This window comes from Amborella trichopoda, chromosome 1 (genome assembly GCF_054954075.1).
Source record: "Amborella trichopoda isolate Santa Cruz 75 chromosome 1, AtrichopodaSantaCruz75HAP2 v2.0, whole genome shotgun sequence".
Lineage (NCBI taxonomy): Eukaryota > Viridiplantae > Streptophyta > Magnoliopsida > Amborellales > Amborellaceae > Amborella > Amborella trichopoda.
Window position 1 is genome coordinate 20431107 of NC_142336.1, and position 27266 is coordinate 20458372.

At 36.1% G+C, this 27266-nt stretch overlaps 2 protein-coding genes and 1 non-coding gene across 3 annotated transcripts in view; 2 read left to right on the forward strand and 1 right to left on the reverse strand.

Annotated features, from left to right (window-relative positions):
- The window catches only part of LOC18429848 (protein SPA1-RELATED 2), a 47678-nt gene extending 44920 nt beyond the window's left edge, over positions 1-2758 (forward strand). Inside the window, exon 8 of the mRNA XM_020664662.2 lies at positions 2517-2758. Within this exon, the coding sequence (XP_020520321.2) occupies positions 2517-2582 (66 nt within the window). The 3' untranslated portion in view covers positions 2583-2758. The remainder of the gene's footprint in view (positions 1-2516) is intronic.
- On the reverse strand, positions 852-6260 carry LOC18429850 (uncharacterized). Its single transcript, XM_020664663.2, has 2 exons — positions 3905-6260; positions 852-1573 (listed from the first exon to the last, which is right to left on the reverse strand). Exons 1-2 carry the CDS (start codon positions 5802-5804, stop codon positions 1422-1424), a joined length of 2052 nt encoding a protein of 683 aa, XP_020520322.2. The 5' UTR covers positions 5805-6260; the 3' UTR covers positions 852-1421.
- Positions 6261-10734: 4474 nt separating this feature from the next.
- Positions 10735-10837, forward strand: LOC148783738 (U6 spliceosomal RNA). The gene has a single exon (XR_016047807.1). It is a non-coding gene; the product is annotated as a U6 spliceosomal RNA (small nuclear RNA).
- Positions 10838-27266: the final 16429 nt, after the last annotated feature.

Consider the following 27266-nt stretch of genomic DNA (forward strand, 5'->3'; position numbering starts at 1 on the left):
CGATCTGCACTATTTATAGGATTTTAAATTTCATAATTAAGGCTGAACATGAATTTTTGAAGCCATCATATAGTTTTCGACACTGGAACTATATCTTCTAGCAACATTTAGATGTGCGCCTTATATTGTATAACGTGACGTGGGCACCTTATACAAACCTCGCACTTTCGAAATATGATGATAGTGCAAGAACAATACTAGGATGAGTGATGTCCTTGGTGGCTCTTTCTGTGGCACCATACCCCAAAAAGAGAAAAGTGGAATTTTTATTAAAAATTATTTCCTCATTTCATATCAGTCTACTTTTTTTATGTTTTTTCGCATCTTGTTTTGTCATGTCTTGGATTTGAGATGCATCATTTAAAAGATATATTTTAGATAAGTTAAGAATGCACAAGATTATCAGTTGCATGGAGGATCATTTAAGGTTGAATACTGACAAAGATGTGTCTGCCTTGGACCACACTTGCTAGATTATTTTGTTAGTAAAACCTATGTTAATTAGGAGTCTTGCAACTTTAGGTGGTGGGTTAGTATGAAATACTGAGAATAGCAGTTTGTGATGGGAATGTGTGATTTTGAATTTCTGATGAGATGCTCCATTCTTTTCTTTTTTGAAATTATTCTGATCCCTCAATGAAGAACACAAATTAGAAGAGTAAAATTTTCAGTGGTCTTGTCTTACCAAAGATCCTCTCTCTGTCTCTCTCTCTCTCTCAAGCGCACCTACACATATACACACAAAACACACGCATGCAACCCTGAACTTTATCGTTTGGCTCCTCTCTCTCTCTCTCTCTTTCTCAATTGTTTGGTGCAGATTCTCAAAGACTCATTTATCCATGCTATTCTGTACAAGGCATATGTCTTTCAATATCGATAGAACTAGCACTGTTGCAGGAGTTCAAGAAACAGTTCTGGCTACAAATGGAAGGTGTTACAAAGGCACATCACAATCCCAACAGTATCAGAAACATCAGATTCAGAAACTTACCTTCATAATGCAGCACTCACATCCTGTTAATCAAGATTTGAGGTGCTACACTTGAATAAGCCACTGTATTAGGCTACCAGAATCCATCCTAATTCCTTGATCTGGCCAAGCAAACACACTACAACTGAAAAATAAGAAGAAGAAGAAACAGAAATACAAAGTTTCCTACAGCCCAAAAGATCACTGGCATGTAGAAACTTAAGTGTAGCGACATAAATACACAAAAGACAGACACTATGTTACATGTATTTGCTTTTGAGTAATCTTAAAGCAGCTTTCGATGCTGTGGTGCATGCTAGCTCAATTTATCCCTTGAACTTCCCATGACGGAAAGAGGAGAAAGACAACGAATGATGCACCATTCAAAAGAGAGAACCATTGCTCTACTCTGTTGATTATTTCCATGGAGAAGTGTAATGATTCAAATTCAGGCAATTTCGGAGTCTGAGGCATGCCCCGTTGCCCTTCTTCTGGGGCTCATCATGACTGGTTCTAACGTGTTATCAGAGTTCATCCTCATGCTTCGGCCGCATGGTGTCATAGATGGAGGTCTCAATGCTCTACCTTTATTTCTCTCCCCTGAGACATTGGAAAACCACGATGTTATTACAGAGTAATTGCCTTCAAAGATCTCACAAGCACTATGTGAGAGTCACTGAGATGTTATGGATTTTATTTTTTTTCTTAATGGTGCATTCTTAATGTCCCTTGTGTGGAAACTCCTTTTTTTTCTCTTGTGGGGGTGGGGGGTGAGAGAGGAGTCACATAGCTCAGCTTTTATTTGAATATCCCATTACTGTCTTACATTTTTTAGTTTTACAGCACGGCTTTTATTTTAAATATGGTGCACCATATTTCTAGTTCTTACAGTTTTCATTTTTTCAACCCATTTTCGTATATTTCATTCATTCTATTTCCACTGCTTTTATAGTTTTGGTTCTTTTATGTGAATATCCATTCCCCCCTCTCAAACACATGGACCTTTCTCATTTTTTGGTATTCTTGTTTCCCATCATTTAACTCACTTGGTAGCATTGCTTTTTGCTTTTCATTTATATCTATTATACTATGCAACAAAACTTTTCACCTCTTCACCCCTTTCACTCCAATTTTATGGCTGTAACCATTGGCACTGTAACCAATCAAGCCTATGTCCAAATCCCTGTTTATGTTTAGCTTTCATGCAGCATTTGTGCATCAACTTCGTTATGTAAGAGGAAAACCATGAGAAACATATGCCGGCAAATTCTAGCTGGACTTCTTCATGCATAGATATTTGAAGTCTACAAGATGAATGGGCAAGCTCTTCTGATAAGAAAAACTTCATGGCCCATTTGCAAGCAAGATGATCTCAAACTGGGATCTCTTATTATCTCTAAATCCGAAATTCTAGCCTCATATAGTTTTTATGGGGAAAAGTTTATATAAGGTTGCAACCTTATGCTATATCTTGGGTTGTTGGAATTGCACCTCCTCCATGGTATCTCGCTTTAATTTTTGATAAGATATCGTATATTTGCAGGGATACAGTCGTCTCATGGATCCATACTTGGAGGACATCAAACTCCTTGGTAGACCATTTGGCTAAGGAGGGAGCACTCTTGGGCACATGAAAGATATCAGCAGTCATTACTCAGTAGGGCTTCATGTCTCGCAGATGTTTTGTACTACTTTAGATTTCTCTGTCTCTTTTTTGTATATGACCGTAATGGGCAGATCTTATGAGCCCCAACCATTTTTTGTACAGGGCCCTTTCTATGTTAGCCAATTTTTTTGTGGAGGGACTCGGCTTGTGGGCCGCCCCCTACATTTTTTGCTGAGGAACCCGGCTTGTGGGTTGCCCTGTATGACTCTTGGAGTCCCTCCTTTCCCCTTTCAATACAATAGTTAACATTATTAAAAAAAAAAAAAAAATTCCAGTAGGAAAGAGCCTTCCGAAGTTGGAAAACCTTCCAATTGATCATCTCGACTTCAAGATGTATGTTTATTAAAAAAAAAAGAATTTCAAGGCCTAAAACTTGTACTTCTTGTAGCAAGTTATTTGGATTGTCTATTTTTAAGATTTTTAAGTATTTATAGATATGTTCGGTCTGCAGAGTTTTTGGAATTTGAAATTTCATAATTAAGTTGAAGATAGATTTTTCAAACCATCATAAGGTTTCCAACACCGGAACTGTCTCTTATGGAATTTTGAGGTGTGCCTTACTTATATAGTATAAGGTGGGCACCTTATGCAAACTTCACCCAGGCTTACACAATAGTTCCAGATTAATTCACATCAGTCTTAGTCCTGTGAGAAATTTTGGGTAGAGAAAATCATAGTAGCAACCATCTATATACTGATGCTGTAGTGATTATAACCACACTTGGCCTCTGTTTTCATTGTACTGAACAATTTGATCTGTTAAATATAATGTTCACAATTACTGTGAACGATGAATGAGATTCAGTTGATCCTCAGTTTCGTAATATGATTCAGTACTCTGAAACGCTTTTCCTTTTTATATCCTTATTTTCTTCATTGCTTTTTTGGTTAGTTCATGTTTTTTCATGCTTTTATTTTATTATTCTCGAAATATCTTTATAAGAAAAAAGTCATTCCCCTTGGTTGTACTTTTGTCTGGTTGAATGCAAGAAACAGGACGACATCACAGGAAAAAGAAACAAGAAATCTGTAAACATTTGATTCGACTCTAACTGAAAAGATTTGCATAGCAAGTTGCCCTGCTCTGCTTATCAAAAGATTACTATACAACCAAGATTAAGCTAAAAGAAACCCTAGTGCAGAAATTTCTCTTGGATTATTCCACATCAAGTTTTCATATAGAGATTTACCTAAAGACAACCAGTTTAAAAAAGAAGTGACAATCACACCAAAGAAAAAAAACGTCCACAAAGATAAGTGATGACCTGATGATTTTCTTGATTTTCCATTTGTGGTCTTCTTTGCAAAGGCTGGTTTCTTGGTGGACTCTGAACTACTCTGAGAGGACCGAGATGTAGGCTTGAGATTGGAGAATGTCTCTTCCACATTCCCCTGGTTCTCGTCCCCCCCGACAGATGCTCCATCACTCCCTGATTCTGAGTTCTTTTCCTTCAAATTCACCATGGTTTTCTGTCTCTCTATAACCCGATAAGCGAACATTTGAAATGGGATGAGAGAAACTGACTCTGTAAATTCTTCACCACAACCCAATAAGCGTTTTGAGAAGTTTGCCTCCAAGTCCATATAATCGATCAGGGGAAGAGGGGCATCAGGCTGATCATGATCTTGGTTCATAACCAAGAATCTCTTTATGTATCGAAGAGTCCTGCATATTGATGAGAAGTTTGGCCTCTGGTTTGGGTCGTCTTGCCAGCATTTCTTGGTTAAGGCAGTGAGATACTTTGGAGAAGGAAAAGGAAACAATGGTCTCTCACCTGCTCTTAGATTTCGGCTCATCTTGTCTCCTTGTAAGTGCCCCTCTTCAAAAGGCAACTTACCAGTCAACAACTCAAAGCATATCATTGAAAAGCTATAAACGTCTGCTTTCTCTGTGTACTTTGATGGACTCGTAGGGTTCCCTTGTTCTTGCTCCTGAAGAACTTCAGGTGCATACCAGATAACTGGATCTGTTGTGGGTTGATTTGCAGAGTTCTTAGAGGTTGAATTCTTTACAGAGGTGAGCCCAAAACCGGTGATTTTCACATGCAGATGTCCCTCTGACGATGGGTTTCTCACTCTAACTAGAATGTTTGAAGGATTGAGATTCCCATGATATATCTTTCGAGAGTGAAGGTACTCCATTCCTCTGGCTATTTGAAGCATGACATCAACAGTCACTGGTAGAGTGAAAGGGACCCTCTTTCTAGGACCACATGTTTCCTTTAAGTAGTTGGAAAGGTCCCTGTTCATTAATTCCATTACAAGGAAGCATTCCTTTCTCTCCTTGTCAACAAACCCACAAAGGATATGCATAATGTTTGGATGCATGAGTGAAGATAATAAAGATATTTCAGGGATCAGGGGTTCGACCTCTGCGTGAAAATGGCGCACTGCAAAACTTTCTCCCATCCAATGGATCTCTTTGTGCTGGCCACCATTCCCTAGTCTCCTCCTCACCTGATAGTCTTTTGGATCCGTTAATATGGAGCAAGGGAATAAGTCTCCCTTTGAAACCTCAGAGCCCTCGAAATTCTTATGCAAGAGGTCAAGGATTCGACTTTCTGATTTGGTTCTTCGCTTCTCTTCCAATATCTCTAGAAACATTTTCCTGTCTTCTTTCCATACAGTATTCAATCTGTTGCATATTTCTCTTGAAACCAAGTATTTCTTTCCAAAATTCCATTGGAAAAGACTTTTGTCAAGCCATTCTCTTTCATACCTCTTAGAAAAGAGGAGCTTTTTCTTTTGGGTTTCCTCTTGATCATAGCCTGCTATCTCTCCTGCAATTTCTATGGACTCAAACACCACAAAAACGCACCATATGAAATTGTGTAGGTGGAATTCGACGCAGTCGTTGTTTTGAGGCAGAGATATTGCCTTACCCAATGAATCCTTGGGTTCTAAGCAATGTTTGATGTAGCTTTCGCCTTCTTTTACAGTCCTAAAGAGTTCCTTCAGTGGCTGTTCCAAAGCCTTCCATTTCTTCAATCTCTCATTGAATTTTAGGTTGTCTCTGATTTCTTCCGCAATTCCTTGGAGCCCAAGCTTGAAAATCTCATATAAGAGAGAGCACTGGTGCCTATTGATCCGAATATCATCCTTGAAAACCATTAAGACTTTGAGACTTCCCAAAACTTCTCCAATCTGTCTGAGTTGTTCCATCATAGACAAGAGAGGAGAGGAACAATGGAGGAATGGCGATTGAAATTAATCAACACGCAAATGTACTGGATGACCAAATTCTCATGGGAAGAGATGGAATTGCAGGAGAGAAGGGGTTATCTTAAGGCCCTGAAAGCTCCATTAATTAAAAATTAAAGGAGGCTTCACCTGTGGCAGAGTTCAGAAACAAATAAAAAGCGATGAGGCCGAGGCCTTAATTTGGATCTTCCGCGAGTGCAAAATGCTTTGTACTTTCTTTCCTTAAACCAGCTGTGGGTGAGATGACCCAACACTTGTCACCAAGTTTTTGGACAAGTCCAAGAGGTGGGGTTGGTTGATGGAAAACCGGTATCAGAGAGAGAGAGAACAATTGTTGTTTTTCATGGAGAGAGAGAGAGGGAACAATTGTTGTTTTTCTTGGAAACAGAGAGAGAGGGAACAATTGATGGAGAGAGAGAGAGAATAAGGGAATTGAATTTTCATATTTAGCTTGTCAATGTAACGGTGAGCAAAGCTAAACCGTTCCTAACGGAATGACAGGGTGACACGTTTGGGGAAGAAGCTTTGATTGGGTCCTGACAGAAACATTTCCCCAATATATACCCTTGTCTTTTCTCTCAAATTTCTAAACAGGCTTTGCCTTGCCATTTACCAACAAACGGGAATCTCATGAAATTGACAAAGATACCCTGTTTATTTTTTAGGAAAAGGTTAAGATCTATGCTCCCCTACCATCTAGCCGTCTAATTTTGATCAAGCGAGCGACTCACTGTTTGATCTTAGATCCAACATCTTAAAGTATTTTTTTTTTAGTTTTTTTTATACAAATTGTAGAAATAAACAATGCTCCTGAGGGAGTAGAAATAAACAATGCTCCTGAGGGAGCATGGTATATGTGCTCTTCTCCCCAATGAGATATTTTCCTTTTTTTGAAATGACCAAAATGCCCTAGTTTTCCTTGTTATCGGGTTGTCAAGGCCTCCCAATGTCCTAATGAGTCTAGATTTTTAAGTTTGTATTGTCTTTTCATGTCCAAATCTCAAGCTTGCTGATCTCATAATTTCACAAGGTTTCCTTTTATTTTCATTTAGAGCTGGAACATGTTAGTTTGAAGTTTCGATTGATATTTGATTTGAATTTCCAATTTTGTTTCCTCCGATATTTTGGAAATTAGAATCCATAGCCAGTTATGCGATGTATTCCATCTAATGCAAATTTCAGTCTAAAATCTAGATCTAGGAAGTAAAGGACATGATTTTGTTGCCTGATAACATTTTACTAACTTTCGAGAAATAGTACAAGAGAAGAAGAAGAAAACAAAGAGGTACATGCCAATTAGGCAAAAGTTAGTGATCACTAACGAATCTTGGTGAATACCATTAGCAAGAGAGTTTGCCTCGGTGTTGGACTCCATGAAAGTGTGGCGCAACACAACAGATTTAGACACTAAAAGCTCTCTAATCTCCATGAAGATTGATGTTAACCTCCAAAGGAACCTAGACTCTCCATTTCCCCTACCTAGCTATAATATTTGCGAGTCCCCTCAATAATTTTACGGCACTACATTCTTCTTAATAATTTTTCCCCCTTTTTTTGGTAAACAAGATATGAACGCATAACACCCCTATAAACAAATCCAATCGATCAAGCCAAAAGATATCATTCTCCATATTGTCCGTTTACTCCGTCAGAAAAACCCAATCTAGGAGTACTTTTAGGACTTCAAATTTTGCACACGTGACCTCTTCAAACCATGTGTTATAACGAACAAAAAAAAATTTAAATTGTATTTTCTTTTGGCTTGAAAGACATAATACCTCAAGATTGAATAAAAATTTTTCAATTTTTTAAATGTGAATCTAAGTATTAAAAAATTTAAAATTCAGTTAATCTAAGTATTAAAAATTTAAAATTCAGTTTTTATTCTTTTAACTATAATCATTTAGTGATTTTATGTGGTTCCCAAAATTTTGAATCAAATTAGTTTTCCAAGTTAATCTTTTGCCTGAGTGAGTAAGTGTATAGTAGGCTCCCGCATGAGCATATTATACATGCTTATCGATCAAAGTGTGGAAAGTAACTCATATTATATGTGTTTATCGATCAAAGTGTGGAAAGCATTGTTTGCAAAGTCGCCCACTCTAACTGCTAACCACCCGGTTATATCGAAACCGGGTAGTGGCCGATTCTGGTTTTGGGCGGTTAAGGTGATTAACTGATATTTTTTTAAAAATATATTCAAAACAATGTATATAAATTATCAAAAATAAGGAATTTGATTTGTAATGCATTTTTAAATTTTGTTTACATTATGGAAAAGATTAAAAATTGTTTTGATCATTAATACTCACTTTTATATTTTCCCATCTTTTTTAGAAATTTTAAAAAATAGCCATTGGAAAATATTAAATAGGTTAAAATCCATTTTTTTAATTAATTTTCAACTTCATTTGATTGTGGTTTGTTTTAATCATTCTTTATATGTTTTTCATATTTTAGTAGATTTTTTTTGTTTTTTATTTAATTTTTTTCAACATTTGTTTGACCGCCTGAGACTTGCCCTGTTGGAGTGGTTGAATCGGCCGGTTGACTGGTTAGGCAGGTTAAATCACTGTCGGGCTCATGTCCGGTTAACCGTTCCGATTCGATTTTGTGAACACTGGTGGAAAGTAACTATGGTCCTTGCGTTTATTTTTAGCAGTGTTGGAGAAGTCGTCTGAGTCTTTTCGACCAGGCCAAGTTACTCAGGCTCAGGTCTGAGCCTAAGTTGTCTCAAGTTGAAGGTCGAACTTGGGGATCTTAATTTTTTTTAAAAAATATAAAATATCTCAAAAGATAAGAATATATTTATTTGGAGTAATGATCATATGAGACCTTTCTACACTCATGTGAGTAAGGATTCCAAATAAGCATCATTAAATTTGGCACAGATATCTAGAAAAATCAAGTCCCACACCCATGTGATAACTTTTCTAGATATCTGTACCAAATTTAATGATGATCATTTAGGGTGGTCTTACTCACATGAGTGTGAGAGGGTTTCATAGTGTCATTTCTCATTTATTTAGGTTGTCTATTATTTTGGCAAAGATTGGAAAGTATTTTGGCCATTAATACATATTTTTAAATTTTTCCCATTTTTTGAAAAGTTTCAAAAATACCCCCAATCACAAACTCATGTTCTAAAATTTATTTTTTTGCTAATTTTTTAACCATAATTAGTTGTATTTTGTTAAAATTTACTTTGAGTATACTTTCCGATTTTTGGTATTTTGTATTGTTTTTATTTATTTGTAATAATTCTGCATTTGTTATAGTACTCGGCCTTACTCTGGCCGAGTTACTCTGGACTCGAACGAGTGGTCGGCCTGAGTTCACTTTTCGCTTTTAGTAATGGAGGTTTGGAGCCCGTACCATGTTCAATATCGACCCCAAAGAAAATCCATGCAAAGAGACTCCAGGGAGGGTTGGAGGGAATGAAGGGGTATTTAACAATGGGTGCGGTTTGTATGGAGCCCAGGCTCAAAACAATTAAATTAGAGCCTACCTTCAAATAGCATCGAGAAATATGATTTCAATACTAAAAATCTTTGTGATAGCCTTAAATGTATTTTCATCTTTTAATTGTAAAATTTAAAGGTTAAAAAATAGTGTAGATCGAACAGATCTATGAAATATGAAAATCTTGAAAATTGACAGTCCAAAAATGCGTTACAAGATGCACTATTTTCAAAACTTAAAATCCATTTTTTTTCTCATATCCATGCATCTTGATGTCGAGATGATCAATTTGAGGATATTTGGGCATCAAAACAACCTCTTCTAGTGAAATTTTTGAGGTGGGTTCGAATTTGATTGTTTAGTGCCTCAGGTCTATATAAACTTTTTTCTTTTAACAATTACTTCTATGCATGGCCATTGTATAGTAATGCCCATTTTTCTAAAAAATCACACTCGAATTAATGTTAAAATATCATTTTATTTTGGAATAAACAATAAGTTAAAGATTTTCATATTTTTACATTGGTCAACCCTATGGAAACTGCATTCTTGGTAGAGATTAATCGTAGCATTATTATAATAGAGATTAATCATAACATTATTATAGAGAAGTCAGATTGGTACTTCTAAGTATCAGACCAACTTCTAAAAAAAATAAAATTTCGACGCAGTTGGATACTTCAAGTGCTAGTTTAGGGGTACCTTAGGCAAAGAAAAATTGGCAAAGAAAAATAAATAAATAAGTAAATAAAAGACCTTCCACAATATGAAAAAAAAATATAATTTTGGACAAATCTTTCAATTCAAAAATAAAGATTCTTACATAATTTCGTTTTTTTTTACTCAAAAAAAATGTTGGTTAAATATGGCACGCAAGAAAGTAGCTGATAGACAACGTGCGGTGAGCATGCAAACCATTTCACTACTTTATTTTAGTAGTTGAGTACATGTCTCTAGACTAGGCAAAAGATTGGGCCCTCCACTAACAAACCCTAGCCCTAAAATTGGAGCACGATGGCAACTAAGTTTGTTGATGTGGCCCAATGGATTCAGGTCAGATGTTTAATGCATTTGCACTACCCTTACATACACACCTACCATGATTTGAAGTGATGAATTGCCCTATTATTACATGAGAAATATTTATCTTCTTCTTCTTTCTTTCTTTCTTTTTCTTTTCTCTTCTTTTATTTATTTATTTATTTATTTTATTTATTTTTGTGGGAACTCACATGTTATATTAAAACCAAAGAGTGTGAGTATTTCAGGACAATAAATTTTATGGCTTATAGTCCTGTTGTAAGTACAAGTACAATAATTCTTGTTACGATTCTCATTTACGTTTCATTTCTTAATTATTAGTTTTTCCTGGTAGTGTCATTTTATGTAAGGCCTAGAGTATAAGAAAATAAAGAAAAGTCTCACCTCGAATCCTCATCTACTTAAGCATCAAATAAAATTGGTATGATATAGAGAAGATAAGTGTCCCCCCTGCACAAGGATGACACACAAATTGAGAAATTGTCCAAATTTTTGTTTCTCAAAAAACGAAGCCTCATCTAAAATCCTCATCTGGAAAGCACTTAGGCATCAAAAATATTTATGATGGCTCTAAAATCAATTTTCAATACCAACTATGAAATTTGCAGCTCAACAAATGGTATAGATTTTGTGGATTTGTGAACACTTATTTTTTAAAAAAAATGAAATGTGTTATTTTATACACTACTTTTAAAGCTTGAAATCCTTTTTTTTTTCACTACAATATGGTCAAGGCCGATATGATTGATTTGAAGATTTTTCGACATGAAACTACAATATTCGATGAGTTTTGAGTTGAAGCTGCTCTATCAAAATACTTTTACTAGGGTTGCAGCTCTATCAAAATATTTTCCTTTTTATTGTTCATTCTTATTCAAGATAAAAAAGGTCAATTGTAGTTGTTTTCTGTCATTGGAACCTCTTATTTAGGTACCAAGTCGGATCATATTGTGCTGTTTATATGCTACATGTATCCCTTTAGAAGCATAAATCTAAAGCAAAATGTTCATTTGCTATACTCTATGAGGAATTACCCTTCTCCATGAAAGCAAAATTAATGGAGTGAAGATGAGCACCAAGCCAAGATCTAAGAGGGGTGTGTCGTGGCTGGTGATCGCAGAGCCCGAATTTTTTAATAGGAATCCTTTAGAGAGAAATTTTCTGGAGACTCTGTAATTTTTACCCTTTTTTCTTTTGTATCTTCCTCTCTCTGAGAAATTGATTCTTAGATCTAAAGGATACTTATTCACATCACATGAACGTTAGAAAGCTTTTAGAAAATAATTAGTGTTATATATATATATATATATATATATATATATATATATATATATTTAACAAATTCATTTACAAATGGATAAACTTAAACACATGGAGTACCTCCCATAAAAATAGAAGAAGCCCACTAATATAGTCAAGGCAACGTGAGGCTTCATGGCTACACGTGCCAATATCTCCCACTTGGTCATGATAGCCGAGCACAATAATAAAAGTCACAGGTACACTCCCACTCTTGAGTGTGACCTTTAAGACAATATTTTGCCATGAGGTTTTTCTCACACTTTGACATACATGCTTCTCATAACAAATGTCCATAATATCCATCATGAGGATTTTCACACTAATGTGGATTTGTTACTCATGGAAACCCAATGACTTAGACATTTTTAAGTCCCATTAAGCTAGTATGCTTAAAAAATAGTTCAATGCTTAGACCCTTTGTCAATGGGTCTGCGATTATATCTGATGAGGGCAAGTAACTAATAGTTATTTCATTTTTCTCAACTACATTGAATGTAGTGATAATTTACATCTATTGTCTCCCTTTGGAGCTATTTGCTCCACTTTGAATTAATAATTTAAGTGCAGCTTGATTATCACAAAACATTTGAATCGGTACGTCGATTATTTGCAACTTCAAGTCATCTATGAAGTGCTTTATTTAGATGACAAAAGTAGATGCAATGTACTTTGCTTCCTGTAGATACCTAGTACCACACCCTTGTTTCTGGCTAGATTAAGAAACAACTGTACCTCTAAAGATAAAATCATATTCTGAGGTGGACGTTCTATCATCCTTATCCGCAGTAAAATTGCATTTGAATATCCTAGAACTTCAAGCTTATCTGCTCGAAAATATAATTTAAAATGCCTTGCTCCCTTAATGTACCTTAGAATTCTTTTAATTGCTTTTCAATGAGTTATGCCTGGATTACTTTGATATCGACTAACAAGACCTACAACATAGTTCAAATATGATTTTGTATATCATACTGCATATACTAAGCTTCCAATAGTTTGTGCTTAGAGTACATTAGTTTTTTCTTATCCTTCTACTGGACAATCCTTCCTAGACAGCTTTGCTTCCTTTTTAATAGAAGAGTAGACAATGATTTACTATTTTCTATATTAAATATTTTAAGAATAGAGTTAAGGTATCTCTCTTGGCTCAAACATAGCATTCTAGATTTTCTTATCTCTAGTTATTTTTATTCTTAGGACGTAAGATAATTCTCCCATATCTTTTATCTCAAACCGAGAAGAAAGTTATGACTTAATCTTATCAATTATTTCCAAGTCATTTCCAGCGGATAGGATATCATCTACATATAATGAGAGAATTGTGAATTTACTCTCACTCTTTAAGACATATACACAATGATCCAATCTATTTACTTCATATCCCATTGGTAGGAGGACTTCATAAAATGTTAAGTACCACTGTCTTGAAAATTGTTTTAAACCATGTAAAAACTTATTTAATTTATATATATTATTTTCTTGGCCTTTCATTATGAAGCCCTCAGGTTGTTTCATATAGATGATTTCTTTTAATTCAACATTCAATAATGTCATCTTTAAATCCATTTGGTAAAATTTTAGGCTATAATATGCAATGATTGTCAAAATTATTCTTATTGATATAAACGTTGCAATATAAGAATAAGTATCAACATAGTTGATCCCTTTTTTTGAGTAAAACTCTTTGTTACTAACCTAGCTTTAGATTGATCCATCAGATTTTAGCTTCTTTTTAAGTACCCATTTGGATCCTATAGGTCTTCTATCTGATGGTAAATCATATAGATCCCAAACTTTATTTTTTTTAATAGAATATAATTCTTCTCTTATGGCATTAAGTAATTCTTGAAATTCTTGTGACTCTATTGCAGCATTAAAGTCAAAGGGATCATTGATTTTATCTAGGTCAATAAGGTTGTATATCTCATCACCAGTGCTAGAAAAATCGTTCGGTTAGAACCAGAACCGGCTGGTTAGATCGGAACCACTAGGGTTCTGATTCCAGTTAGGGCCGGTTTCGTGTGTCTATTAGCCTAGGTGAGAACCTCAAAAAGTTTTCGACCCCAAACTGGGCATTTAGGGGTTGAACCGGCCATGTTTTTATCAAACTGATCGGTTTTCAGCTAACCAGATCGGCTCATCGATATAACGACATTTTTAGTAAATAGCGGTAATGTATAAATAATAGCGTTCTTTTGAAATAGGGGCCGTTATATGTAGCAGGAAAACTGTGAATCCAAATTTTCACCTTTTTTATTCATTTTGCAGCCATTTTTTGTTTTTTTTTTTCATGTTTTAAAGTTTAAAATCACTATATAATGAATTCAAAACAAGTAATCTCCTCAATACCTAATGGCTCTTGAAGAAATTTGAGGGGTTTGATTGCTATTTGAAGTATGAGAAATGATCCTATAGGACCCTCTCCCACCCATGTATGTAGGACCCCAAAGGATCACTATTAAATTTGACACGGATCTATAGAAAAGTCAAGTCTCACACCCATGTGATAACTCTTACACCCATGTGATAACTTTTATAAAGATCCGTGCCAACTTTAATGGTGATCCTTTGGGGTTTTACACACATGGGTGGGGGAGGGTCCTATACGATCATTACTCTTGAAGTATTTACTAGATTCAAGTTTTAATTTGTTCAGAAAACCAAATATCAAGGATTGATTTTTGCCTGAAAAGCGTTAATGCTTAGAGAATTTGTGTTTGATCCAAAAACACAAATTTTTTATCTATTTATTGGTTCTTTTTCATCAAATTGAGTTATGAATTTCGATCATTGAGGCTTCATATCTCAAATAAAATTGGTACATTTATTTATGATTGAGTAAGTTTTTTTATATGAATTGTTTTTGCAAGAGGTCATGAAAATTGCATAGATCTAAAATTTCTGCCATTTTTATCAATCAAATCAAAAATATCGAATAAGTTTTTATGAGATTTGGTATATTTGAAAGACGATCAAAGCCTTTATAATGCATTTGTATTGATTTGTTCGATTATCAGAACATTGAGGGTCGTTTCTTGCTCAAAATGTTGCTTGATTTTAGAGATTTTGAGAAATTGATTTTTCTAAAAAAAATTATTTTGCTTTATAAAATTATGTTTTTTGATCAATATGGGAAGTTTTCTTCTATATGTCTTAATAAAATTATCTTTTTAATAAAATTATGTTTTTTAATAAAAATATGTTTTTTGATAAATATAGGAGGTGTTTTTCTATTTTCCATAACAACATTATTATTGTTGATAAAATCATGGTTTTTTTAATAAAATTATGTTTTACGATGAATATGGAAAGTGTTTTTCTTTTTTCCTTAATAAAATTAGTTTTTAATAAAATTATGATTTTTAATAAAATTATGTTTTATGATAAACATGGGAAGTGTTTTTTTATTTTGCTTAATAAAATTATTTTTTTATAAAATTATTTGTTCTACTTTTCTTATTTTTTTATAAAATCAATGCGCAACACACTGATATGGATATGGTAGATACATATAAGAACAGTAGAACATATCAGTGTGTTGTGCATTGATTTTTTGTTTTGTTGCATATCATGAGATGCACTTTTTGTGAAATATGCCTTATTTAACTTCATCGAAAAAGTATTGAATGAATTATGCTTTATCTAATTATATGGAAGATGTCATTTCTGTTTCCTATCTTAATTAGTTGGCATTTTAATTTGATTTAATAACATCAAGCTACTTTTGTGACTTGCAAAAAAGTGCATAAACTTTCATACCTAATGTGAGCGCTTTTTGTACAAAAGAAACTAGAAAGTTTTTCATGTAAGGTTTGGGATGAATATGTAATTCTTGGAAGAAGATGTTACATAACAAAAATATCTTCAAAGAATATCCCGATCTAGGAAACAAAATGATTTATGTGACCTGCTTGGGATCATATACAGGACCATAGTATTCAAATATTAATTTATAAAAAGTTGTTTCAATTGTTTTTTCTAAGATAAACGTATGCAATAAGATATTATGCACTTAATCTAATTTTTTCTATTTTTTTTTTTTTTAAGGGTTTTTGACCCATTTTTTTCAAAAAAATCTATTTGGCTAGTTAGTCCGGTTAATAGGCTCGGTTAGTCCGGTTCCGGTTCAAACCACTCCTCGCCCCATGTCCTTCGGCTAACCGTTCTGGTTCAATTTTACAAACAGTACTCCTCACTCATGCAAACATCGAAATCATCAAGGTTTGAAGATGATTTAGGGGGTGTAATGGATGAGCTTTAGACCTCTTTTGACCACTTAACATTAGGGTGTGTGGGTACTTCAACATTATCATGTGATCCATATCCACTGTAGGTGGTCGTTCTAAGTCACCTATGATTTTAAGTGGATCATCATTGCCATTGCAAGTAGGTTTTCTTCATTAACATCTTTTACGAACTCAACATCTTTACTTTCAACGAGTCCCTTATCTTTCTGATAAAGTCTATAGCCCTTTGAGCTTCCGGGGTATCCTATAAAATTGCAAACTAAAATTTTATTTTCTAACTTATTTCTATGTTAATATGAAATTAGAACATATGTTTGTGACCCCTACTTCTTTAAGTTGCTTAGATTAAGTCTTCTACTTGTTCATAATTCATAAAGGGTAGAATCTATTGTCTTAGTTGAAACCCTATTAAGAATATACATAGATGTACTTATTGTTTTTCCCTAAAAGGTCTTGGGTAGATTAGCATAAATCATCATGAATTAATTCATTTCTAAGAGGGTTCTATTATGCCTTTCAGCTATGCCATTTTGTTGTGGCGTATAAGACGTAGTGATATATTTTTTAATACCATTTTCTTGGCAATATGTAGTAAAAGCTTCAGATATGTATTCATCTCCTCTATCAGTTCTAAGAACTTTTATATTCCTACCCAATTGGTTTTCTACTTCTTTTTTATATATTTTAAATATTTATAAGGCTTCTAATTTATGGCGGATTAAATAAATATATTAAAACGTAGAAAAGTCATCAATAAAAGTGAGAAAGTATGATATCCTATAGATACCCCATTTTAAATTTGGCAAATTCTGTGGTTTCCTGAACCCTTAGGATAACACTTAACCTAGCAAATCCATTTTTTTAGATAAGTACGTATAGGTTATTTGAGTATATCCTCCTTAGCGGATTTGACCCCTATAAAAAACCCTCTTTTCGTGGTCATTTGGAAGGGAAAGAGAGAGACCAAACCTTAGGAGAGAGCAAATAGGGATAAAAAATCTGAGAGACCAGAACCCTAGGGAAGAGAACAAATAGAGATCAGAGAGAAAAAACTAGAGAGAGTTACACGAGAGAAGAGAAAACCCTAAAAACTGCTTCAGGAACCCAAGCCTCCTGATAGAAAACCTAAGTTTGAGAAAACCTAGACCTAGGGCACAATCACCCTAGATCTACCCTTAGGGCACAACCACCCTTCTTCAACCAGAGATTTTCTGGTGAACATCAGACTCAGAGAGACAAAAGATGGCCGATTCTAATACGAGCGAGCCTTAGAAGGCTCGGGAGTCCCGGGCCATATGGCCCGTTTTGTATCGTTTCTTCCTCTTTTATTATTTATTATCTGCTTTTATTTCATTTTAATTAGATTAGATTAGTTTTTATTGTTTTTATTTCGTGTTTCATATTCGGATCAATGCTGGCGTTGCCACTGATCTGAGAACAGATCCGCGCGTTTGTCGGCAGATCTGGCCTCAGATCAGAATTCGATTTTCCCTACATTCTCTATCATCTTATTTTAAAATCAGTTTGTGGTATTCAGATCTGAGGGATCTTCCTCTGAAGATCTCTCTGATTTTGCACTATAAATAGTTTGATGCCCACTGTGGGGCATTTCAAGCTAGATCCGTGAAGGAAAAAATAAAATAAAAGCAGCCCCCGATCTCCTTTTTAGGGTCTTTTTAAAAATAAAATAAAAATTCCAAAAGAAACAAAAACAAAAAAATTTATTTTTCGTAGGAAAATCTTTTTTTTGTTACCTTTTTCCCTTAGTATTTCTTTTCATTTTATTTATTTATTATTATTTTTGTTTGTAAGTAGGAAAAAAAGAACAAAAATGATCACTCATTGGACTTTTATGATAAGAGCATGTTTATGTTTATATGTCTATTTCTTTTCTACTTCTAAAAGGTTGTTTTGGGTTCGTGCTTATCTCTATTCAAAAAGGCTACTCAACTTTCTATTTTCTTCTCTCTCCAGGTACTCTAACTTGTTAAGGGCTTGGATCCATTCCAAATAATTTTCTTGTGTTTCAGGGAACTTGCATGTCTTTGTTTATGGCTATAAATTTTCAGGTCTCAATGTTTTCTATTTTATTTTTATCTCCTTGAACTTCTGTGAGTTTTAGATGGAGAGAAAGAGAAAGAAGGGCGTAAATATTTTCTGTTGGGATTCTGACTTTAGTTTCCTTATTTTATTTAGTTCGTTGTTGTCTTCTTTTCTTTTCTTATAAAGTTTCCTTGTTGTTTATTCATTTTCCTCTATCTTGTTAAAAGAAGTAGAGTTTTTGATTTGGAGATAGAGCTTTCTTTTTGGAGTTATTCTGTAGTTAACACTTTGGGTTAATTGTTAGTAGTCTCTGCTGGTATTCACGTTCAAAGCATTCTTTGGTCTCTACTTCCTTAATCATTTTTGATCTACATGGAATAATTTTTTCTTCATTGGTATTTATGGGATAGTTTTTCATATCAATAATACGTGACTTTAAGTTAAGTGGGATGAGGTGTGTGAGTTGTTAAGAGGATTTCAGGGAATAGATAGAAACTATTCCCTTGAGAAGAGATTTACTTAGATAGCAACAAATCCATTCAGAAGAAGTTTATGGAAATTTAGATAGAGATGGATAGGAAAGGGAGATTGAGAGAAAATAGGGAGAGAAAATAAGGAAGGGAGATTGAGAGAAAATAGGGATAAGAAACAGGGAAAGGAGATTGAGAGAAAATAGGAAGTGGGTGGGAGAGAGAAAAAAAAAAAAGAAAAAGCCACTAGTCTTTCAAAAAAATAAAATTTCTTTTAAGGCCATCTTGCTTTTTTTACCAAAAAAAAAAAAAAAAAAAAAATCCTTTTCCCATTTTTGAAAAAAAAAAAAAAGAAAAAAGAAAAATTCCTTTGCACTAATAATAAAAAAAACTTCATAAGGTCTCTTTGTTTCAAAAAAAAAGAAAAGAAAAAAAAAGATCATTTTTTTGAAAAAATATTTTGTCTTTTTTCAGGTCATTTTATTTCAAAAAATAAATAAAAAAAAGAAAAAAAAAAGAAAAAAGAAAAAATAAAAAAGAGTGGGTGTTTGACGCCATCTTTCTTATCCACTAAAAAAAAAAAAAAAAAGGTATCTTTAGCTTTTTTTAAAAAAATTTAAAAAATAAATTTCCTAAAAAAAAGAATATCAGCAAATGTTTTAGGCATCTTTGTCTAAAAAAAAAAAAATCAAAATCTTTTGTAGGTAATCTTGTTTTAAAAAAAAATAAAATTTTTTTTGAGGCATTTCTCATTTTTGGAAAATAAAAATTTGCTTTGCGAAAAAGAAAAAAAAAATCACTTTGTCTACAAAAGTTTCTTTTTGTAAGTCATTTCGTTTTCACAAAAAACACGACCTGAAGTGCACCTCACTTGTCACGATTTGCGCCAAGTGCTCACATTTTTCTTGCATTGTGTGCCTTCTTTCTTGGTACTTTATTTTTGCTTGCGTGCTTCTTTACACACTCTTGCACACACTGGACCAGGAATGCCCGGGAAACCAGCAAAAAATATATTTCGAAAACCCCTAAAATTCTCATTAACGGCATGAGGGGAATCTAGCTTTGAGAGTCGAGGCGGTTGGGATTCACGTAACTTTAACTGTGAGCGCCCCTCCTTAATGCTTTGCCTCAAAGCAACTCCGCGTATAGTAAGACCTGATGAACATCCTATAACATGAGGCTAGGACCTACGTGGGAACCTATATCAGCCCAGCCTCATTTCAATAGTTAGGAACCCACTCTCAAGCCAAGCCTACCTATAATCTAGGTCAAAAGTTTTTGTATGTTGTGCTTGCTTATTTTTGTTGGTTAATCTTAGATCTCAAACCAGGCCCGCTTTTAGTCCAAGCTGAACCCTCTGGGTCCAAGTCCAGTCCGAATCAGGTTTCGCCTTGGTCCGAACTTAGGCCCCTTTGGGTCCGAGCCGAGGGCACGTTCGCAGTTCATCTTTGATCTAGTCCGGGTCCATACCTGGTTTGATCATCAAACTCTTTGGGTCCAAGTTCAGGCTTATGCCTAGCCTAGCTTAGGTCCGAACCAGGTTCACACCTAGGTCTAAACCTAGGCCCCTTTTTGGTCCAAGCCTAGGGCTTGTGCCTGTCTCAACCTTGATCCAGTTCGGATCCACACCAAGTCTGATCTTCAAAACCCTCTAGGTCCAAGCCTAGGCTTGCACCCAGCTCAGTCCAGGTCCGAAGGAGGCTCACACCTAGGCCCGAACCTAGACCCACTCTTGGTCCAAGCCGAGACTCGTACCTACCTAGTCTATATCTTAGTCTAGGTTCTAGTATAGTTCTAAGCTTAGAGTTGCCTCTAGAGCTAGACTAGGCTTACCTTAGTTCAGAGTTTGAACTAAAACCCATTGGGTCTAGCAGGTTTCAGCCAGTCTAGTCTTAGCCTATATCTTATTTAGGGTTTTGCCCCTAGAGTCAGACTAGGTCTACCTTGAGGTGTCGAGTCTAGATCTCACTGAGTCTACGAATCATGACCCATGATCATAATATAGCAAAGTCCAACCCTGTGGCCCTAGCTCAGTTTAGATCCAGAGAACCTAGTCAATCCAAGATGCACCGTCACAGTGCTCCCTCACAAATCATACATAGCACTCGTGTCAATAAGCCGACTCTCGACCCACATGGAACTAAACTTAGCCATCCAAGTCGCCTTCAAGGCTACCATTTAGAAGTCACAAGCCAATATGTTGATAAGGTTTGTAACATCTTGAATAGTCAATGGGTCAGGCTGGGTGCAATCCTCCAAGACATAGGGGTTAACCTCAAATATAGTCGGCACGACAAGAATAAGGCCCCGACACAAATCTCTGAGTCAGCTGATCTCAGCTGTATGTACTCTGATGGTCAATTAGCTGCCCAACATTCCAGTCTTGACAATCAGCCAGTTAGTGGGCGAGTGGGTTCTCATACAATTAGGGAAAGTCTACCCCAGCAACCCATCACCAGTAAAGATCAGGGTTTTGAACTAACTCGATATAAAGACAATTCTAAGGTGCATGCTTACTTTCAAGATCTGCTGAATAGAGGGTACACCATCTAATATAGTCAATTTGGGAAAGTTAGGTCGGAAGCTCAAGCCATGGGCCAAGTCCAACATTTTGGCTCAAACCAGAATAATCCTAGGATTGTTAGCTTGCCAATCCAACCCACTACGGGCTAGGGGTCTAGTTCTAATCATCACTCGAGCCCAAGACTACCTAGAGGGCAGACTCCCTCTGACAGTAGTTATGACATTCCTTCACTCTTTCAGTCTAGTGTTAGGGCAAGAGAATACCCTAACCCTAGGGATAGATCATCCAATCAAGGTCAGGGTCAGGTAGATCAAATCGCCTAATGTCAGAGGTCTAGCCATCATAGCAACTTGAATCGTCCATCTCAATTAAGTGGTGATCCTATCCTGCAGGCCTCCTTGCATGGCCAAGTTGTGTAACCTCCGAATGGGTATACTCTGACCCAATTCAACTCGGGTGAGTCTACAAGTCGACAATCGATACATCAAGTTCAACACATTCCTCAAGCTCAGTCCTTGGGTCAACCCGCTACACAGCCAGTTTATATGAGCCACATTCCACAAAGTCAAGTTCAACAGAATATACAATCGAGCCAGCTCACAGTTATAACGACGACTCAAGTCGCTAGTATGAAATACCTCCAAGACTCTTTATAGAAAATGGGAATATGAGATTTCTCAACTCCTAAAGCTTATGTACAATAAATTCTTGGATACTTAGAAGATCTACCAGTGGGGTTTTTGATGCTACAGTTCAGAAACAGATTTTCAAGGAAAGGGAATCTTGAGGCACACATCAACTACACATCAACTCCTACTTATTGATGTCCACACACTGCGAGACTGACCCAACCAACTTAAGGTCATGTTCTCGCATAGCTTATCAGAAGAACTCTTGATGTGGCACCGAAGATTCATGAACGACAACCCTCAAGCAACTCCTGACGAAATGTTCAGGCAATTTTCCTTCTGCTATAGTGGAGGAAGGCTAAGACCCACCACCCTTGGTGAGTTAACTTCCATCAAATGGAAATCGGGCGAATCTCCTTCCCTATTTATAACTAGATTCAGAGAGGCCGCTATGCGCGTCATTGAAACTCCACTCCCTGAAGCTGCGAGGGTAAGCTTGGCATTAGATAACATAACTCCAGAATATGTCACGTTCTTCAGTATGGGGATGGTTCATTACTCATTTGATGTTATTCTTGGAAGAGTATTGCGATATGAGCGAGCCTAGGAAGATAAAACCACAGTTGAAAAACCTTCTCAAGAGGGAGAGGTGAACATGATCAAGAAAAGCAACCCTTATGTAAACCATTCACAAGAAAAGACCAAAATTCATTCTACCACATGGAGAATGCAGACTTCCACACCAAGGGAATTCATTCCCATTGATGAGCCTATGATCGATGTCATGACGAAGTTTCTTAAGCCAAGGCTCATAGAATTATCGACGACAGCCAAGATTCCTCCTTTTCATGGAGGCGATACATCTTGACGGTGCGATTGGCATCAAAACTATGCCCATAGCACTGAGAAATGTCGAGCTTTTATACATAGAGTTCAAGATCTCATCAATGGGAATTCATTCCCATTGATGAGCCTATGATCGATGTCATGAAGAAGTTTCTTAAGCCAAGGTTCATAGAATTACCGACGACAGCCAAGATTCCTCCTTTCCATGGAGGCGATACATCTTGATGGTGCGATTGGCATCAAAACTATGCCCATAGCACTGAGAAATGTCAAGCTTTCAGACATAGAGTTCAGGGTCTCATCGATAACGGCATGATAAGTGTCGAAAAGGAAGATGCTGAAGAATAAAAAACTCTAGATGTCTCGACAAAGAATATTGGTGTCAACCTGATTAACTTAGGAAAATTATTAGCTGTGCCCAAACCCAAAGAACGTCCACAAAGGACTTGGAGCACAAGAAGAAATAAGTTGGAAAGTTTAGTAGATGAAGAACAAAGCGAGCATAACTTCACCCAGTAGTTAATGACTAGAGATACTCAAGATCAAAGTAGTGAGGATGATCTTAGCTACAAGTCCATAACCAAAGAGAGGGGAAAAGAAAGGGGTATCGCATATGGAATTCCACTCTAATACACCCCCAAAAGTGGCACAAGAAATCCCTATCATCAAGAGTCACACTACAACATATGAACCCTTCAACCCTTACTTCCAAGTTAATAGAATAAATGGTTCAGACATGTGTGGTAATGAATCAAACTCGCAAGAGCAATATGAACTCGAGTGTAAGTTCAACTAAGGTCTTGAAGCAATGGACTCCGAAGCTCATGATCGCAAGAAAAACCTTAATTCTTGGACAACAACTCTTGAGTGGGCAAATAAGCAAGTGCTAAAAGGAAACTCTTCACCCCAAAACCTTGACGACCCACCTAAGTAGGATCAATATGATGAGGACAACGTGTTAGAAATTGATGTGATTAACGAGAAGGGATCATCTTCCAAACAAAGGGTCAACACCCCAAAGTCTCCCATTACACTTTCAAATAAAGGGCCAACACCTCAAATATCAAAAGAAGATAAACCTTTAGAAATTCTAAGGGGCCCACCTGGGCCACCTTCACCAGACTTCTTGACCAACCCACCTATATGGGATAAGGAGCCAAACTCAGAATATTTAACCGAGTCATCTCTCGAGGTGAACCCAGTTATAGATGATGGAAAAACAAAGAACCCAAATTTGACTATTCCCAAAGATTTGGCATCTTTACTAGAGTTGATAGAGCTCGAACCTTTGAAAATTCTAAGGGGCCCACTTGGGTCAGTTTACAAGATTTCTTGAATGATCCACGAATCTGGGATCAAGAATTGGATATTGAAAATTCGACTATGTTACCTCCTCAAGAGGCAGGCTCTTTAAAAGTCATTAATGACATGAGCACAACTTCGATAACCGGAGCACCACCATGTCAAAAGAATGCATCCTGTGAAGAACAAGTTTCCAACGGAACAGAAAGCCCTACAGGGGGCAACTCCATCAGAATATTCAATAGGGGCAAACTCCTCTCATGAAGAGGATACAATAGGGACAATTAAAGAGATTGAACCCTTGTTTGTTGATTCCCAACATGTCATAAGGTCGTTTAATACAACGGGAGCAACTAATGAGATTGAACTCTTCTTTGTTGACTCCCAACATGTCGAAAGGCCATCTAGTATAAACTCAACTACTCCTCTTATGCGAGAGTCTCACCTAAGCTTGAGCACTGAGAAGGAGCCTATCATGGAGTTGACATCCGAAAAACAATTCGAAATTTGCAATGAAAAAGATTATCAAAAAGGAGTTGGGTGATCACTCACCCCTTGCAAATAACCAAATGAGGCATTCATACCTTACACTTCAAAAGGCATTAATGCCTAATGTGTAACATGAAGTACTCCATTAATAGGAAAACCCTGATAAGCCTATCCGTCCATACAGAAGGCTAAGGGATTTGGAAACTGAGAGTGCTTTTTAGTCCCAAAATCAAGGTTCAAGTAGAGCAGTTTAAAAGAAAAGTTCAACAGAAATTCAACAACCATTGTCAAAGAGAGTTTGGATGCCAACCTGGGTCAAGGGAAATCGAAGGAAGACCGATATTAGAACTTCCCTGCCACTTGAAGAAGGGAAAGATGATCGAATTCTTATATGATCTTAAGGCGAATTGCTAAAAAAAAAAAAGGGAACACCTTTGACTCTTCTTCCTCCTCCTCCTCCTCTTCCTTTGTCATTGTTCTCTTCTTCAAAAAAAAAAAAAAAATTCGCTGGGCTGAAAATCCGAAAGGAACCGCAAGCGTTGGAAAAAAGGCTACCAGGCTGAAAACGTTTAGGAACCTCGGAGCAATGAATATATATATATATATATATATATATATATATATATATATATATATAATCTGCTGGGCTAAAAATTCGAAAGGAACCCCAAGCGTTGGATAAAAGGCTACCGGGATGAACACCCGAAAGAGACCCTGAGGCGACGAAAAAAGAAGAAGTTATCTCCTTCCTTCTAATCTCCAAAGTCTTTCTCTCTAAGCATCTTCTTTTCCTCCTCTCAGTCAAAGTGGTGTTAAAAGAAAATAAATAAGCATTAGCCTGACAGAATGTTATTAAGGATCTAGATCGTCTAAAACTTCGAAAGGCAGGTGGTGGAGGAGCGAAATCGGAAATCCAAAGAGATTTTGAACACCTGGGAGCAGTATCCTATATTTTTAAGACTCTGTTTCGCTCGAAACTCCAGATAACTCTCCTTGAATTGCAACACAAGAGCTGAGGTTGGAAGATAAAGAAATACTTGATGATTCCTCGTCTCGAAGATTCAAGCAAGGACCTGATACGCTCATATGACATTTTTCTTTTAAGGTAAGTTTTTCTTTTAAGGTAAGTCTTTTAAGGTAAGTCTTACGGTCTACTACACCGTCCCTCGCTACATGACGTTAAACTGCTTAGAGGGCTCTATGGTTGCAGGAATTAAAACTGCTAACCAACCTTGTTTTTTAAAATATCTTTATCTCTTCAAAATTTTCACTATATGTCTTGTGTTTTCAAAAACTTTAATTTCTTTGTTAAAATCGTAGCCTGTCCCTGCTTCAAGTTCTATTTCAAATCTCCCCCTACTTTCAAAATTTCTAAAAAGACTTTTAAAACGAAGGAGCTTGGACACCCGTATATGATGATCACCGCATTGCCACGATTACCATGTTGCTGCTTCGTCTGTCTCTTCGGATTTGGCCAAACAAGTCTCTTCCTATAGAAAGCCTTTTCTATAGATAGCCTTAGGAAACCCTAAGAAGATCAAAGAAGATGTCAGGGTTAAAAAATTTTGAACTGCAAAACCCCTGAAGTTAAGTAGCATGGTCAGAAAATCCAACTCGAGTTTCAAGCTTGTGTAACTCATCGACATGTCACGTCGAAAACCCTAAGAGGAAAAATGCCCTAGGTGGGTGAGCTAGATGAACGCAATGACTTGGAGGGATGGGGACCACGTGACCTCAGGAAGAAATCTTTGACGTTCACCTACCCCTCAAAGGATAAGGAACCCCAGAGTGTCTACTTCTTTGTTACTCACTTGTCCCTCGAAGGATAAGGAGTGCCAAAGAGGGGCAACTGTAGACGCCCCATTTTAAATCTGACAAATTATGTAGTTTTCTGAACCCTTAGGATCACATTTAACTTAGTAAACCTATATTTTTGGATAAGTACATGTAGGTTATCTGAATATATCCTCCCCAGCGGATTTTGACCCTATAAACCCTCTTTTCGTGGTTATTTGGAAGGGGAAGAGAGAGACCAAACCCTAGGAGAAAGCAGATAGAGATCAAAAATCTGAGAGACTAAAACCTTATGGAAGAGAACAGATAGAGATCAGAGAAAAAAAACCAGAGATAGTTAAACGAGAGAAGAGAAAACCCTAGAAACTGCTTTAGGAACTCAAGCCTCCTGAGAGAAAACCTAACTTTGAGAAAACCTAGACCTAGGGAACAACCACCCTAGGATCTACCCTTAGGGCACAACCACCCTTCTTCAACCAGAGACTTTCTGGTGAACATCTGACTCAGAGAGACAAAAGAGGATCGGTTCTGATACGGGCAAGCCCCGTAAGGCTCGGGAGTCTCGAACCATCTGGTTCGGTTTGGTATCGTTTCTTACTCTTTTATTATTTATTGTCTGTTTTTATTTCATTTTAATTAGATTAGATTAGTTTTTATTGTTTTTTATTTTGTGTTTCATATTCGGATCAATGCTGGCGCTGCCACTGATAGGAGAATAGATCCACTCGTTTCTCAGTAGATCTGGCCTCATATCAGAATTCGATTTTCCCCACATTCTATATTATCTTTTTTTAAAATCAGTTTGTCGTGTTCAGATATGAGATCGTCCTTTAAAGATCTCTCTGATTTTGCACTATAACACATCCCTCTATGAGTTTTAACATTGAGATGCCCATAAATGTTTGAGAGTACCAGATTCAATAACTCATTAGCTTTCTTCCCTTTATTCAATGGTTTTCTAGTCTTTTTTTCTGAAAAGCAGTGTTGACAAGTTGGAAATTCCATATTATTAATATTTGAACTAAGAATTTTCTTTATTAACCTATTTATTTTGTCTTTTCCTTTATTACAAAGCTTAAGATGCCAAGTGTAAGCATCAACAACTATTACATAATCAACATAAATAGAAATTAGAAATTTTATTATCAACTTGCTCATTTACATGAAGAAAAAACAAATTGTGGTCATCAACTAAGCATCTCCAAGCATAAATTTATCCATGCTTTCCGATTGATACTTTCAATGATCAAAAGCGAACTTCAAAGCCCTTTCCAATT

Excerpts from the sequence above, each read along its gene's own strand:
- LOC18429850 (XM_020664663.2), bottom strand. The coding sequence starts at position 5,804 with ATGATGGAACAACTCAGACAGATTGGAGAAGTTTTGGGAAGTCTCAAA. Across the intron at positions 1,574-3,904 it reads AAAATCAAGAAAATCATCAG|GGGAGAGAAATAAAGGTAGA; the intron begins GTCATCACTTAT and ends CCAATGTCTCAG.